This window comes from Balaenoptera physalus (genome assembly GCF_965194825.1).
Source record: "Balaenoptera physalus genome assembly, chromosome: 7".
NCBI classification, from domain to species: Eukaryota; Metazoa; Chordata; class Mammalia; order Artiodactyla; family Balaenopteridae; genus Balaenoptera; species Balaenoptera physalus.
In genome coordinates, this window is record NC_138886.1 from 121,071,012 (window position 1) to 121,086,888 (window position 15,877).

The 15,877-nt window shown below is 36.2% G+C and overlaps 1 protein-coding gene across 12 annotated transcripts in view; it reads left to right on the plus strand.

Moving 5' to 3' along the window:
* NEK1 (NIMA related kinase 1) overlaps positions 1-15,877 on the plus strand; it is a 223,059-nt gene that overhangs the window by 186,659 nt on the left and 20,523 nt on the right. For all 12 annotated transcript variants that reach the window (XM_082468835.1, XM_082468834.1, XM_082468832.1 and 9 more), the window contains 4 exons: positions 1,245-1,365; positions 6,631-6,719; positions 7,814-8,046; positions 14,721-14,872. In XM_082468835.1, coding sequence (XP_082324961.1) covers positions 1,245-1,365; positions 6,631-6,719; positions 7,814-8,046; positions 14,721-14,872 — 595 coding nt within the window. The remainder of the gene's footprint in view (positions 1-1,244; positions 1,366-6,630; positions 6,720-7,813; positions 8,047-14,720; positions 14,873-15,877) is intronic.

Genomic DNA, 15,877 nt, shown 5'->3' on the forward strand with positions numbered 1-15,877 from the left:
TCACTGCCGGGGCAAACTCAAGGAGAGGGGCAACAGAGTCCCCTCTAAATGAGAGGAACGCTGGACACCTTGCTTCATGTGTGGTTGTCTTTAATTCACCATAGTAACTTCATAGTTACTTAAATAGTCTTATTCATTAGAATCATAGTTAACATGTACCTTACGCCTTTTCTTTAAAAAAAAACAAAGAAAAACCCTGTTAGGCATATAAATAGAGGCTGTATAGCCTAGTGCAAGAGTTGGCAAACTTCTTCTACAGAGAGTCACATAGTAAATATTTTCGACTTTATGGGCAGTACATTGACAAATCTAGTTCGTAGAATGAGTCATATTGATAGGGCTTAAGGTGCTAGAGAACAAATATTCATTAAAAAAAACTTTTAAGGATCCCCCTCCCCCAATTGCTTACCTCGTATGCATGACCAAAAAATCATTTGAGTAAAAGATAAGAACTTTAAAGATTGGTACAATACCAATCATCTTTCTAAACTGGACAACTGATTGGAAACTTTTAAAATACAGAAGGAAAGAGTATCTGGATTTTAGGAAAAAAAGCGGTGGTCATGGTGGCTGAAATAAGAACTGGAGAAGAAAAAGAAAAGTTAACAAATGAAGACAGAAACCGTTTCTCATTACTATTTACTTCCAGGAACTATCACCCAGATGAAAAATGAGCCACTGCCAGAAAACAGAGGTAGTACCCTGATTGTTAATTGTCTGAGAGTCTAGGAAAATCGATTTAGTGCCCTCCAATTATGTTCTCAATATCATTGTAAAAGTCCAGGTAATGGGGTGTTTGGTGTTTTTTGTTTGTTTTTTTTTGATGATTGAACTTTCCCGTCAGTTACTAATCAATGATATCTTCTCCCCTTCCATATTTCTAACCACAGATAGTGTTATTCTTTAAACTAGATTTTATACCTTCCAGAAAGCAATTTACATATTACTGAAATTTTAATGAAGAGAAAATTTTTTATAATAATCAAAATACAGTGTACTGTATTTCTTTGGGGTATTTTTATTGCAGTGAAAATGCAAAAGGAAAAGTCTGTTATTTCAGAAACAACTAGAGAGTCAACACAGTAAGATTAAAGATCTATAGATAAAATATTAAATTTTTCATTGTAATTACTATTAATACTTTAGCCTAAAACTAGGTATGATAATTTATAGGAGGTTTATTCCATTTTCTCTAAATGGATTTTGCTTTGAGACCTGTTTCTTGTTATGTTTTTGCCGTGCAGAGCCTGATGACTTGGAAGCAGAATTTCTGCAGGAGCCAAGTGGAGCAGGCAGGGACGGTGGCTTGCCATGCCCTGTACTCGACATGTGGGTTAGTGAGATTAAAGAAGCAAAGGAGGCTGAGTACGTTACCTCTTTCTTACATTTCAAAACCTGGTTCCTTTTTGTAATACCTTTTAAAGAAATAGTGTAATAACCCAATATTACATTAAATCCTATTATAATACCTTATAAAAATAGTTTAATTTGGGAATAGATATTACATTCATGTGGTTCAGAAATCCACAAGTGTATAAAGATAAACAGTGAAAAGTCTCTTTCCCACTTCTATCCCCATCCAGCAAATTCCCACTCTCTCCTCTTTCCAGACATGTTTAGTAGTAATGAATATTAACATAAACAGAAGCAAAAGCGAATATACAGTCTCCCTCGCTTTTAAATACAGTTGTTAGTATAACGTACACATTTTTTATTTTAGTCAGTAACCTGGGAATTTCTTCATACTGACACACAGAGGGCTTCCTCTTTTTTTGTTACTTCGTGGCTATGTACTAGTCCATTGTATGAATATACTGTAACTCTGATTAGTCTCCTACAGCAGTGGATACTACAAACGATGCTGTAGTGGATAACCTAAGTAATAAGGGTATTTTGCATGTGTATAAGTACAGTCATTCCCCCTTATTCAACAGGGTTTCGCTCTTCATGGTTTCAATTACCTGCCATCAGCCACAGTCCGAAAATATGAAATGGAAAACTCCAGAAATACACATTCATAAGTTTTAAATTGTGTGCTGTTCTGAGTGGTGTGATGACGTATCCTGCTGTCCCCATGTGTCCTGTGCAGGACGTGAACCATCCCTTCATTCAGCGTGTCCACGCTGTGTGTGCTACCTGCGTGTCGGTCACTTAGTAGCCGTCTAGACTATTAGATCTGCTGTCTGGGTGTCCCAGTGCTCGTGTTCATGTGACCCTTGTTTTGCTTAATAACAGCCCCAAAGCGCAAGAGTAGTGATGCTGGCAGTTCGGATGTGCCAAATAGAAGCCACAAGATGCTTCCTTTAAGTGAAAGGTGAAAGTTCTCGACTTAACAAAGAAGGAAAAAAATCGTATGCCTGAGGTTGCTAAGGTCTATGTTAAGAATGAAACTTCTACCTGTGAAGTTGTGAAGATGGAAAAGGAAATCTGTGCTAGTTTTGCTGTCGAACCTCAAACTGTAAACGTTACACCTACAGGGTGTGATAGGTGCTTAGTTAAGATGAAAAGCCATTAAATTTGTGGGTAAAAGGCATGAACGGAAAACATGGTTCGGTTCTGTCCATGTTTCAGGCATCCACTGGGGGTCCTGGACTGTATCCCTCTGTCGGTAAGGGGGGACTACTGTGTATCTGGAGGATAGAGACAAAGAAGTATGATTTTATACATGCAATTATTATTCTCCCCAGGGACTGTACTAGTTTATGCACTCCGAAAGAATGTATGAAACCTCCTGTTTTCCCCACAGACTTGCCAAACTTTTATTACCAAAGTTTTTGATTTTTGCCAGTCTGATAGGTAAAAAGTAGTATCTCAGTTTGGGATCTTAGTTTATCTCTTTCTTTTTATGAGTAAAGTTGAGCACATCTTTTCAGATGTTTAAGTCACATTTGTATTTCCTTTTCTATGAATTCCCTGTTTACATCTTTGACCCATTTTTAAAATTTGGTTGTTTGGTCTCTGATAAATTGGTAAGAACTCCTTAAATATTAGAGATATTTGCCTTGGTTATTATGTGAATTGTAACTATTTTTTCACCGTTGGTCACTTATGTTTTATTTTTTTGCCATGCAGAAGTTTTTTGGTTGTTTGTTTTTACGTTGTCATGTTTACCTGGATTTTGATAATTATTCAGAGAAACTTTGTTTTCTCTAAGGTTATCAAAGAGTATTTTAATCTTTTCTTCTGGTACTTTCATGTAGGCGCTTCTTATATTTACCTCTTTGATCTATTTGAAATTTATCCTGGTGTCCATGGATTCGGTTTTTCTTCCAGATGGCTACACAGTTGTAACTCCATGTATTAAAGACCCCACCTTTCCTGCACAGATTTAAAATGCCACTTTTAATATGTGCTGAATTTTCTTAATTATTTGGGTTCATGCTTATACCTTATTTTCCTGTTCCATTGATCTTTGTTCAGTGTGCTGGTACACACTGTTTTAATTAAAATGTAAAAGATATTTTAAGATCATGTAAGGCTTATTCACTTTCATCGCTCTTCTTGCCTGTATAATTTTTCATCTGAATTTAGAATTTATTAAATTTAGCCCACCTTCCCTCACATAAAAAAAATCAGTTTATATTTTATCGGGATGCTAAATTCATAAATTAATGCAGGGACGTGAACATGCTGTGTGTGTTCTTCCTGTCCGAGAAGAACAGAATAGGCCTTGTTTTTTGATCAGGTTGGGAGTTTTCTTTATCTAGGCTTTGTGCTTTTATGGGTAAGCTTATTCCTAGCTTTATTATCTTTTGTTTGGTGTTATAAATGGTGCCTGTTCCTCTGTGAGATCTTGTAACTAGAAGGTTGTATATATGAAAGCTGTGGATTTCTTTATATTGATTTTGTACCCTACCATCTTATTGGTATCTGCTATTGTTCATGATAAATTTTCAGTTGAATCTTTTGTATTTTTCAGATATACAGTCATGTCATATGAAAATGATGGCTTTATGTCTTTCCAGTTTTTTTTAACACTCGTTTCTTTCTCTCCAGTTGCATTGCTTCGTACCTTTATACAGTGTTAAATATTGGAAATAGGGCTATCTTTGTCTTGTTCTTCATTTCAGTGAAATGATTCTAATGTTAACCCTCGTTAGGCATGACTATAATTTCTAGCTCAGAGTATTTACTCATATTTTACTGGCTAAAAAAGTCAGGAGTGTATTTTGTCAAATGACCTTTCGGTATCTATGGAACCATTCATATAATTGTTTTCCTTTATCTGTTGGTATAATGAATTATATTAATAGGTTACCTAATATTGAACTATCCTGCATACCTTAGTAAACTCTACTTGGCCATGATGTACTGCTATTTTAATGTACTTCTGTTTGCTAATGCTTCACTTTAGCACTTTTGCATTAGTACTCTGGAGAGTCATCTGTAGTTCCCTTTCGTCATGGGAAGTCACTGTCGTATTTTGGTGTTCTTTTTATCTTCCTTCTTAAAAAGTAATTGGAAGTTCCTTCCTTTGCTGTGCTTGTAACAGGGATTGTCAGCTGTTTTCTGTAAAGGGCCAGATTGTAAACTTTTTTGGCCGTGTAGACCATATGGTCTGTGATGGAGCTGTTCGATTCTGCCTTTGTTCTGCAAAAGCAGCCATAGGTAACACATGAACAGGTGAGCATGGCTGCTCCAGTGCAACTTCATCTGTGAAACAGGAGGTGGGCTGGACTTGGACATGGATGCAAAGCTGTACAGGCATGTTTATTGCAGGAGAGTCATAGGAAATCATTGGAAATAGTCTAAATGATCGTTAGTATGGAAGTAGCTAAAAATACTGTTCTTTTCTCAGTATACCGCATAATGGGTACGCAGCACTGAAATAAAACAGAGCTCCATGTATTAATATGGAAATATGTCAAAATATTGAATGATTAACAGAATAAAATTATTTTGAATAAAAAGCATTTCCATATATTAGAATAATGCTATGATAATCCTATTAAAATTATTATATATCCTTAAGTGAATATATATGTATGTAAATTTAAGGGAAAAGTATGGTAAGATGTACACAAAACTGATAACAGTAAAGGCAACCGGGAATTGAGTGGTTAGGGGACTCCTAAAAGCATCATCTTTTTTTAATTGAGGTAAAATTTATATAACATAAAATTTATCATTTTAATCAGTTTAAAGTGTACAATTTGACACTATATGGTTCCAGAACATTCCCTCAACCCCAAAGGAATCCCTGTGCCCATAAGCAGCCACTCCCCGTGTTCCCCGCCCCCAGCCCCTGGCACCACTGATCTGCTTCTATCTCTGTGCATTTGCCTATTCTGGATTTGACATTTCCTGTGGAACCGTACAGTGTGTGGCTTTTTGCATCTGGCTTCTTTTACTTAGCATACTGTTTGCAAAGCTTATCTGTGTTGTAGGATGTATCAGTTCTTCATTCCTTTTTATAGCTGAATAATATTCCATTACATGAATATACCCTATATGTTTATCCATTGAGCAGTTGACAACATTCAGCAGATGATGGTGGGTCATTTCCAGAGTTGCTTCTGCCTTTTGGTTCTTTTGAATAGTACTGCCATGAACATTGTGTACAATTCTGTGTTTGCACACCTGTATTCAGTTCTTTTGAGTATATATATTTAGGAGTGGAATTGCCACAGCATATGGTAATTTTATGTTTCACTTTTTGAGGAACCAAGGAACATTATATTTCAAATGAAGAAATGTATTACTTGTATGATTAAAAATAAAGCAAAACTTTTAGAAATAAAAATAGAAAATTGCTCAAAATTTAAAACTGAAAAAGTAAAAAATTATTTAAATTTGAAATGGACTAAAAAGTACTAGCAAAATTAAAACTGCCTTATAAATGAAAACCCCAGAAATAAATTACTGGCAACTTTTGGAACATGTTTTTCTAGTTTTTACATTTTTGTTAAAAAAAGAATACATCGATTTAGTTCCCAGCATGTATTGAGATAAAAATTGTGAGTTCTTCTTTACATAAATCAGTTCATTCCCTTTAAGGGTTAAAACGTTTTTATACATATTATTCTATTCCTTTTACTGTGCTACCCAGCATTTTTTCAAATCCTAACACCATTTAATATAAATTGGTCTGAAAATTGCTTACTTAATAATATATCTTATCATTCCATATCTGGTTATACAGATCTCTACTTCATTTTTTAAATAGCTGCATAATATTTCATAGTATATATCATCATTGTTTTCTCTTATCTGATATTAAGGGGCATTTTGATTGCTTACAGAAGTGGTTCTCAAACGTTGCAGTATTTTAAAACAACTGTCTCAGCCTTATCCCCCAAAGTTCCTGACTCACAGGACTAGGGCAGGTCCTGAGAATTTGCATTTCACACAGGTCTCCATGTATTGCTGACGTCTAGGGGGCCGCACTTTGGGAACCACTGGGATGAGAATGTTGAGCCTGGTTGTTGTGAATGAGTGTGACTGGTGAAGGTTTGAACGGCTGAAACGTAGGATTGTGCTTATAAGAGACAGTGCGTGTGTAAGTGAGAAGAGTATTCAGAAGAGGGATCACAGGGCTCTAGTGAACTTGTGTTCCACTCTTGTGTATTTGAGAGTGTTTTTATTTCTAGTAAACCATGTGTTTTTAACTGGTGTTTCTATTTGTGGCAGGTTGGAAGATAGGATCACCATTCAGCAAAATGAAGTTTCTGAAGATGGAGCCCCGAGGAGCATGGATCACCTTAGTGAAGTTCATGTAGGTGAGCATCGCTGTATTGGCCTGATTACTTTCTGGAAGGTCGTTAGCACTAACCTGTTCTATTTGGACTATATATTAATGGAGAGCATTGCTAACCACTGACCTTAATTATCTAAAAAATATAATAGGCATAGAGCACTGGACTCCGCATTTATTTTTTTATTATGTTTTTTGAAGTATAGTCGATTTACAATATTGTGTCAGTTTCAGGTGCACAGCATAGTGATTCATTTTTTTAATTTGCAGATTAGATTCCATTGTAGGTTATTACAAGACATTGGGTATTGTTCCCTGTGCTATATTTGTTGGTTATCTATTTTATGCACAGTAGTGTGTATCTGTTAACCCCATACTCCTAATTTGTCCTTCCCGCTCCCTCTCCCTTTCAGTAAACACAAGGTTGTTTTCTATGTCTGTGAATTTGTTTCTGTTTTGTACATAGATTCATTTGTATTATTTTTTAGATTCCACATATAAGTGATATCGTACAGTATTCGTCTTTCTCTGCCTGACTTATTTCACTAAGCATGATTTTCTCCAGGTCCACGTTGCTGCAAATGGCAGAATTTCATTCTTTTTCATGGCTGCTGGACTCCGCATTTATAAGCCTGTATTGTTTGGCAATGTGGGCAGTGTAACTTTTTGGTCACTTACCTTACTGAATGTTCAAAACAAAAAGAATTGCTTGCCAAAGCTAAGCCAGTATCTCAGGACATTAAATAAGTGGGCTTCTTATTTCTAATAGTGTTAATTAAAATATAAGAAGTACAGTTTTTTAATATCTAACCTATAGGAACAAAGATAACCTGGAGCTATTGAGTGTTTAAACAGTACTTTTTCACATGTCCTTGCATTTGTGTCACATTTTTGAACTTCTGTTATAATGGAAGAATTTAACAAGTTAAATCTCCTTTCTGAAAATAAAACATACCTGGTTAAAGATTATTTATAAGGTAATAAAATCACATATATATTTGATTTTGTTTTTCATGGAGTTTTTGCTATGATTCATGTTAAATAGTATACGTTTTCAGTATCACTTAGCACGTTGAGTACTGTATAGACTCGTCATGTAATCTTTCCTTTATTCCACAGAACCTGGGGTGGTTGGTTCTCCACACTCTGAGGGTGATGTAGGTGAATCTATGCAACCAGAACCATTTTTCCATAAACACTTGAAAGCAGCCTCTCAAGTCCAGTCAGTCCTCTGTTCACTAGAAGAATCCTCTCCACTTCGACCTCACTGTGGTTCACCACCAAGAAATAAAAAACAGAGTTCCTTGCTGATTGGACTTTCAACTGGTCTATTTGATGCAAACAACCCAAAGGCAAGTATGCTCCTCAAGTGGAAAATGTCATCCATTTGATAACATTTCACATTTTCTGTTTTTCTTTGATAAGCTATAATATTGAGTTTTAATCCCTTAAAAACAAACACATACACATGAAAACACACTCATCAAAACAAACAGAAACAAGAAAAACCCTCCATCTTCTCCCCAATACTGAAAAGAAATTGCCACTGGGAGTACAGCTCGGACAAAGGCTGCCTCATTGGCTCCATGTGCAGGGTCTCTTCATAGGGTCTACTTTTATTTGAGCAGAACATCCCTCTTACACCCTCTTATTTTGTCCCCTTTCCCATTCCCAACCCAAATTCCATTTTTAGTATTAGACTAAGCTTGAGCATTATGTCTTAAAGGGATAGAAGTGCCGTGTTGCCTAATTTGTACCTAGAAAGATTAGTAGATGTGCATCTGCACTTTCTGGTAAAAGTTTTCCAGACCTCTTATCTTTTCTCACTCTCTGTTTTAAAAATATGTAACCAATTTTTTTCTTATTAAGAGATTAGAACATTATAGAAAATTTAGAAATGTAAGTAATCACATATCATTTTGTTTTATTACTTTTCATATATGTAATTTTTACATATATGTAACTTTTTAATAAAATAGGATATTATGCATACTCTTTTTGTAACCTGCTTTTCTATTTAGTATATATTATAAAATTATTACAAATATTACTATCACAAAAACAGTATTTTGTCATATTGTCAAATATTCTCTCATATCCTCCTGAATGGCAACAAATTCCATTGTTCTGCTATATCATGCTTCCTTTAATCTGTTTTTATTGTTGGGCCTTTAGATTTCAATTTTTGTTGTTGTTATAACCACGTTCGTCTGTATCTTTGTTCATATCCACAATTATTTCCATAAAATAAATTTCTGTAAGTATAATTCAAAAAGGTATATTGTATAATGTCTGATTTTCCTTCAAGAAACAGTGTATAGTGCTATAAATAGTATGTGAGAGTTCATACTCTAAATAACACCAACTATTATCATTTACTTAAAAATTGTGTATTTAATGAATGAGTAATGGTATCAACACTTTAAAGTTTGTATTTCTGTTTTTACCAGTGAGTTGAACATTTTTCATATATTTAACTCTGCATATGAATGAATTACCTGAATTCTCGTCCTTAACTGTTTTTTAAATATTTTTTAAATGAAAAATTGATTTTCAGTTTAATTTTCCAGGTGGATATGTTTTTACTTTGTGGAATATTTTCTTATGATTTTCTTAAATGCAGAGACTGCTAAATTCTCTCACTTATCTGATAGCATTCAGATTTTCAAAGGTGTAAACTTAGTGTATCCTTGGTGGGCAGAAAAGTATCACCATATAATTCATGTATTTACTTTTGTAGTAAAGGTGTATAGCTGTCTTTATCCCAGAGCTTTTTAATAACTTACTGCTGTCTATAAAAGTGAATGGACTTTTAACTGAATAATACATTTGATTACTTGATTTCCTTTCATGACCTTAGTTCAGCCTTAATAGTTCTGTAGAAGTACTTACTCTGGACTTACGCACAGCAAAGCAGACAGATTTCATGTAGAGGGAGGGGACAAGAAAAATCTCTGGAAAATAAAAGCAGTCTATAGCGATTTTAAGGCAAGGACAGAAAGCCATGCCTGCCTATCCCATAAATCTCTGAGATCATGAGAGTTCATCACCGTGCCAAAATAGTAAATAATCAGTGTTCATAATGGTGGCTTTGAATCATGAAGAAAAGGTGAAAACTATTTATAAGCGTTTATAGAATCCGTTTACTAAAATGGGATAATTTAATCTCCTACAGAGATTTTTGTTAAAAGTTTTTTTTTTTTTTAAATATTAAATCATACTACTTTTGTCCTTTTTTTTAATTAAAGGAAATCCTTCTTGAGCTTTGGATCCTAACCTCCCTCACCTTCTTAAAGAAGTCACTCCTTTACTTTTGCCCTCCAGCCTGCGTCATGAACGTCTTTCTCTGTGGTGGGTCATTCCCACAGGACACCTGCTCTAACAGGTCCCATCATAAATGGCAAACTTCCCGTAAGCACATGTCCTCCCCTGCTCCCACCCCACTTCTCTTTGTTGTATTTTTGCAGTGTCCCTGCCACTCACTTCCCAGTACATTCCAGTGTGGTTGTCAGCCCACTTCTCCACTGAAACTGCTCTTGCAAATCACCACTTACCAGTACATTATCAAGTTCCCTGTACCTTTTTCTCTCACCTTTCTTGACTTTTCTTCTTTCAACAGAGTTGATATACACTCTTCTTTTATAATCATTTTATCTGTAGGCATCCTGCATACCATCTTTCCTGGTTTTCCTCTGCATTCATTGTCACTCTCCGGTTTCCTTTGCTGCAGCCACTACTACTAACAGATCTCCTTAAAAGAGTATAGATTCTTCTGTCATTGGGTGAATTGTTCTGTAAATGTCAAGAATTAAGTCCAGTGGTGGTATTCACGTTTTCTTTATTTTTACTGATTTTTTTTGGTCTACATTAACTATTAGTTGCTGAGAAAAAAAGATTGAAATTTTTAACTATACTTGCATAACTATCTATTTCTCCTTTCAGTTCTGTCAACTTTTGCTCCATGTATTTTGAAGCTCTGTTATTGAGTGAATAAGAATTTAGTATTGTTCTCTCTTCTGGGTGAATTGATACATTTATTGTTATGAAGTGTCACTCTGGAATAGTGTTTTTCAAGTCTTCTGTATCCTTTTTCTTTTCTTTCTACTTGTTTATCAATTACTGGGAAAGCACTGTTGACATTTCCAGTCAATTGAATGTAAATTAATAATATTTATGTCTTCTTTATAAATTGACCCCTTTATCATTATGAAATGACTCACTTTATCCCTGATCCTGTCACCTTGTTCTGAAATCTACTTTGCCTGGTTTTAACATAGCCATTCTAGCTTTCTTATGCTTAGTGTTTATATGGTATATATTTTTACATCCTTTACTTTTTTTTTTAATTAATTTATTTATTTTTGGCTGCATTGGGTATTTGCTGCACAGGGGCTTTCTCTAGTTGTGGCGAGTGGGGGCTACTCTCCATTGTGGTGCACGGGCTTCTCATTGCGGTGGCTTCTCTTGTTGCGGAGCATGGGCTCTAGGCACGCAGGCTTCAGTAGTTGTGGCACGTGGGCTCAGTAGTTGTGGCTCATGGGCTCTAGAGCATAGGCTCAGTAGTTGCAGTGCACGGGCTTAGTTGCTCCGCGGCATGTGGGATCTTCCCAGACCAGGGCTCAAACCCGTGTCCCCTGCATTGGCAGGCGGATTCTTAACCACTGCGCCACCAGGGAAGTCCCTACATCCTTTACTTTTAATCATACTTATTTCATATAGACTTCTTGTAGTTGTCATATAGTTGAGTCTTGCTTTTTAACCATTCTGACAGTCTTTTAATTAAAGAGGTTAGACCATTTATATCTAGTGTAATTTTCAATATATTATCAAAATGATATAATTGATAAACTTATCATTTTGCTATTTGTTTTCTATTTGTCTCATTATTTCTTTCATTCCTTTTTTACTTTTATTCTCCCTTTTGAATTGAGTATTTTTAGTATTTTATTTAATCTCTACTATTTGCTTATAAAGTAGACTTTAAAAAATATTCAATGGTCATTCTCAGTTTTCAGTATACATCTTTAGTTTATCCTGGTCTGCCTTCAAATATTGTACTGTGTCACGAATAGCATCAGAGCCTTACAACAGTACATTTCCATTCCCCTGCTCTTGCCTGTCCTTTGTGGAATTGTTGCCATGTGTTTTATTTCTGCATGTATTATAAATTCCACAATACATTTCTATTGTTTTTGCTTTCAACATTCAATTATCATTCACAGAAAGTAAAAATTGAGAAAGGAAGTCTTTTATATCTACATATTAACCATTTCCAACATTCTTCATCCCTTTGTGTAGAATTCAAATTTTTATCTGGTATTATTTTTCTACGACTTTAAGAACTTCTCTAACACTTCTTGTGTCCCTGTTGGTGAAAATTTTTTTTTAGCTTTTGTTTATTTAAAAACATTTTAATTTCACTTTCACTTTGAAAGGGTATTTCTGCTAGATCTAGACTTACATTGTCTTCTGGGCTGCACTGTTTCTGACAAGAAACACCATAAATACAGTGGCAGCTTTCATAAGGCAGTTGTAACAGAGTGACTTAATAAAATTGAGAGTATAACACATAAATGAAGATTATTGAAGGTAAATTTGTAATAGGTCAGGATGAAATAGTGTAAAGATGAGACCTAGTGATCTCATTTGGGGAGTAGAGTGGAAGACTGATCTCTATGAAAACTGGAGAATTTACTTTCTTGTTATAGAAAATGCAGAGTGGGGGAAAGTAAATATTAATGTACAATTCACAAATAACACAAGTGCCTTAAATGTCTTCTTTTGATTTGCTAAAATATCAATTCTTAGAAAATGTCCGTAATTTTTGCCTTTGGTAAGTGTTCATAATTTTTTAATGTTTTAAGTCCATTTTTAACCTTGTTTATGGGTTGAAGTGAGCAAGTATTTGTAGAAGCTATTTTGAGGGTGTAGTGTTACAGTTGAATTGCAGTAAGCAGAAGCTAAGCAAATGTGCTCATCATAAACTATTTTATAGTATAGCCAGGGGATTACTAACACATAATTTTATATTAAAAATACTACAGATGAAAAACTGAGTTGATAGAATTAAGTAGAATTTCATGTGAAGTTCTGTTAGTGCAACTACTACTAAATTCATTCATTCTTTATGTGGTTGTCTTCATTTTTGAGAAAAAATAGAACCAACAGTGAGAGATCTAAAGGAACTGCATTTTTTAAATGTTTTAAGGTTTTCTAAAACATTGGTTTCCTGTTTGATTTATAATGGTACCAAATGCTAGCTGCATAAATAATCATACTACAAAAAATTTTGGAAAAAATTAGTCTGACTATAAATGAAGTAAGATCTGAGGCAACATGCTCTGGATTAATAGCTATTTTCAGGAGGATTTCTTTCTATTAATGTCCAAACTATAGAATATTATTTAAACAATATGAAAGAAATCTAGTAGACTCAGAATTACAGAACTGGAAGTGTTCTTATATAAAATTCTTCTTATGAAGATGAATATCGTGTCTAAAACTTTAACAGTCTGTCAGGGAAGACTGTGAACATTAGGATTTTAAATATAGGACCTTTGGGAACTGTTGGATTGCTGGGTGTGTAAACCCATTCCCAGAGGTACAGACCACTTGAATTTTCTTTCTAACCCTATTATTTTATGTTAGGTGATGAAGTTTATTTTAATTAATGACAGGAATAAACTAGAATTGAGATGATTTTACCAGGGCTAAAATTTATCTCAGCCTAAAAAATATTGTATCCTTTTGTGTAGTCCCCTTGTATTTAGGTATACAATGCGTATATGCTATTTATTTTTATCGATTAGCATGTATCTGGGTAAACTGTTAGTGGCTGCGTATTTTGCATACCCCGGGTTTATAATATATGTGGCTCAAACCATTCAGATAACAAACAAATCAAGCGTAAATTCTGCTGACAGTACCATTGTTAAATGCTTTAACCAGGCAGTGTATCTGCACCATCTTGTAGTGCATCACCATTTTTTTTCTCTTGAGTGCTGTGATATGTAAATTACGTTCAAATAATAGAAGTCTATTCCTTTTTATTCTCAAAAACAGATTGTACCAATAAAATTGGCCAAGTATATACATTTTCATTAATATGCTAAACACTGTGTCTTCTGCACAGTCTCCCATCTGGTGCTGGGTTCTTATCAGGGCCTTAGGAGTCACGTTTCAGATCTTACCGATCCCTTTAGGGTTGACCAGCCCTGAGACTGACTTCTGTAGATGTGTGTGCCGTACCCCTGTCTGTCCGTCACATTCCGACTGTGGAAAGGGTGCTGGACAGAGGCTGTCCCTGTTATCCTGATCTTGTCCAATGCGGTTCACGTTCCAAGCACCTCCGCCGTGTTGTGCTGTCTCATCTCGGTGTGCTGGGCTCTTCCTCACCCTGCCGCTCCAGGTGCTGTCAGTGTGAACTTGGAGGTGCCTATCTTCCCAGCCGTCCTCTCTGGTGGGAAAGGCGCTCGCTGCTCGCAGGCCGCTGCTCAGGGAGGCCCCAGGGGGCTCTTCTTTGCACTAACTGGAGGCCCCGCTCTAAGCTGTTGGCCACCCAGCATCTGCTAGGGCAAAGGGACACTAAGGGCCACCAGTTGTGTGGGGTGCTGCTTAGCCAAGCTTGGGCAAAAATACCCGGAGTGCGTTGGACATCGGGAAGTGAGAAGAAGACTCAGGAAGGGTGCCGTGGCCGAGGGGTGGCAGGGCCTGACCCAGCTCCAGCTGCCTCCATGTGCACACCCCAGATAAACACCCTCCCTACCTTTTCAAGTCCACTTCACATTGAAACCCAAGCAGAACTCGCAAGCTTACTTTCATCACTGAAAAAATACTGAGCTGAAGTTCAAGAGAAGTAGGTTCTCAGCTTAGGCAAGTCGCCCCTGAAGCTTCTAGGTTTAAATGGATGATCGATGTGTATATATAAATAACAAAATTATTATTAGCTCCAATTTTCTAATTTTTTCTCTCGTTTTAATCTGCTCACTGTCTCACTCCTAATAAGATATCGGTTGCCTTTTTATAGATGTTGAGGACATGTTCACTTCCAGACCTCTCCAAGCTGTTCAGAACACTGATGGATATCCCCATTGTCGGAGATGGACGTCAGGACAATCTTGAACTGGATGAAATGGAAGATGAGCATGTGAAGGAAGGACCTTCCGACTCTGAGGACATGTGAGCATGGTGACATTCGTAGATACCGACACTAACAGGATTTCTGAATTTACACATGTTGTGGAGATGGAGACTCACCCACAGTTTTTAAACATGATCTGTAGCTGACCTTGCACTACTCCTTTAACTTTTTACAATGTATTTAAAGTACAGTGAAGTAAACTTTGATATGTGTGTCTGCCTCTAAATACTGTAACTTAATGCCACTTGAGGAATGTAAGGACAGGGTCACCATTGTGCTCTCTGTCTTACTGGCCACTGAGCACCTATCACAACGCTTGGTGTGGCTGGTGCTGAACTGAGTGAGCCTCAGCAGGGTAATGACTGTTTGGTAGTGTGATGCCTCACGGTGCAGGGACTGCACTGGGAACCTGAAGGACTCACTACTCTACTCTGCCCCAGGAAGACGCCAGAAAGCTCCGTCCACATCTGTCTCCTGCCGGCTGTGATTTCAAAACCATGGCAGTGCGGAGTTAGCAGGTGGAATAGTGTGTGTGTGTGTGTGCGCGCACATGCTCACATGTGAGTTCTGCACTTAACTGCTGTCACAAAATTCCCTTCTTATTAATGCCTGAGGAATCTAGAATCCCAGAGGAAAATTTAACCAACACTCCTGGAAGAGCTGGTAACTGGCAGCTCCTTAGACAGTAACACCCCTTCACCTTCCTTGATACCAGTCGGCCTTCTCAGCCCATCCGACAAATGTTACAGACTTTTTGGGGAAATAAAACCAGAGTGTTCAAGAAGTGTATTCAAGTCACCAGGAAAATAGGTTGCAAAATGCTATAATTTTTATGATTTATCTTTTGATTTGTTTGAATTTAAGTTTCTCCTTTTTACCTCTGCCTTTCAATAGAAACAATGTGTGTTTTGATCTAATTGAAAGCATGATATCAGTCTCATGATTTTTCTCCCTCTAATTCTTGAGCTGGGCACTGCATCTGGTGCATTTTATTTTCTGTTTTTGTTTTTCTTAAGGCTTGCCCTTTCTTTTTAAATTTCTAG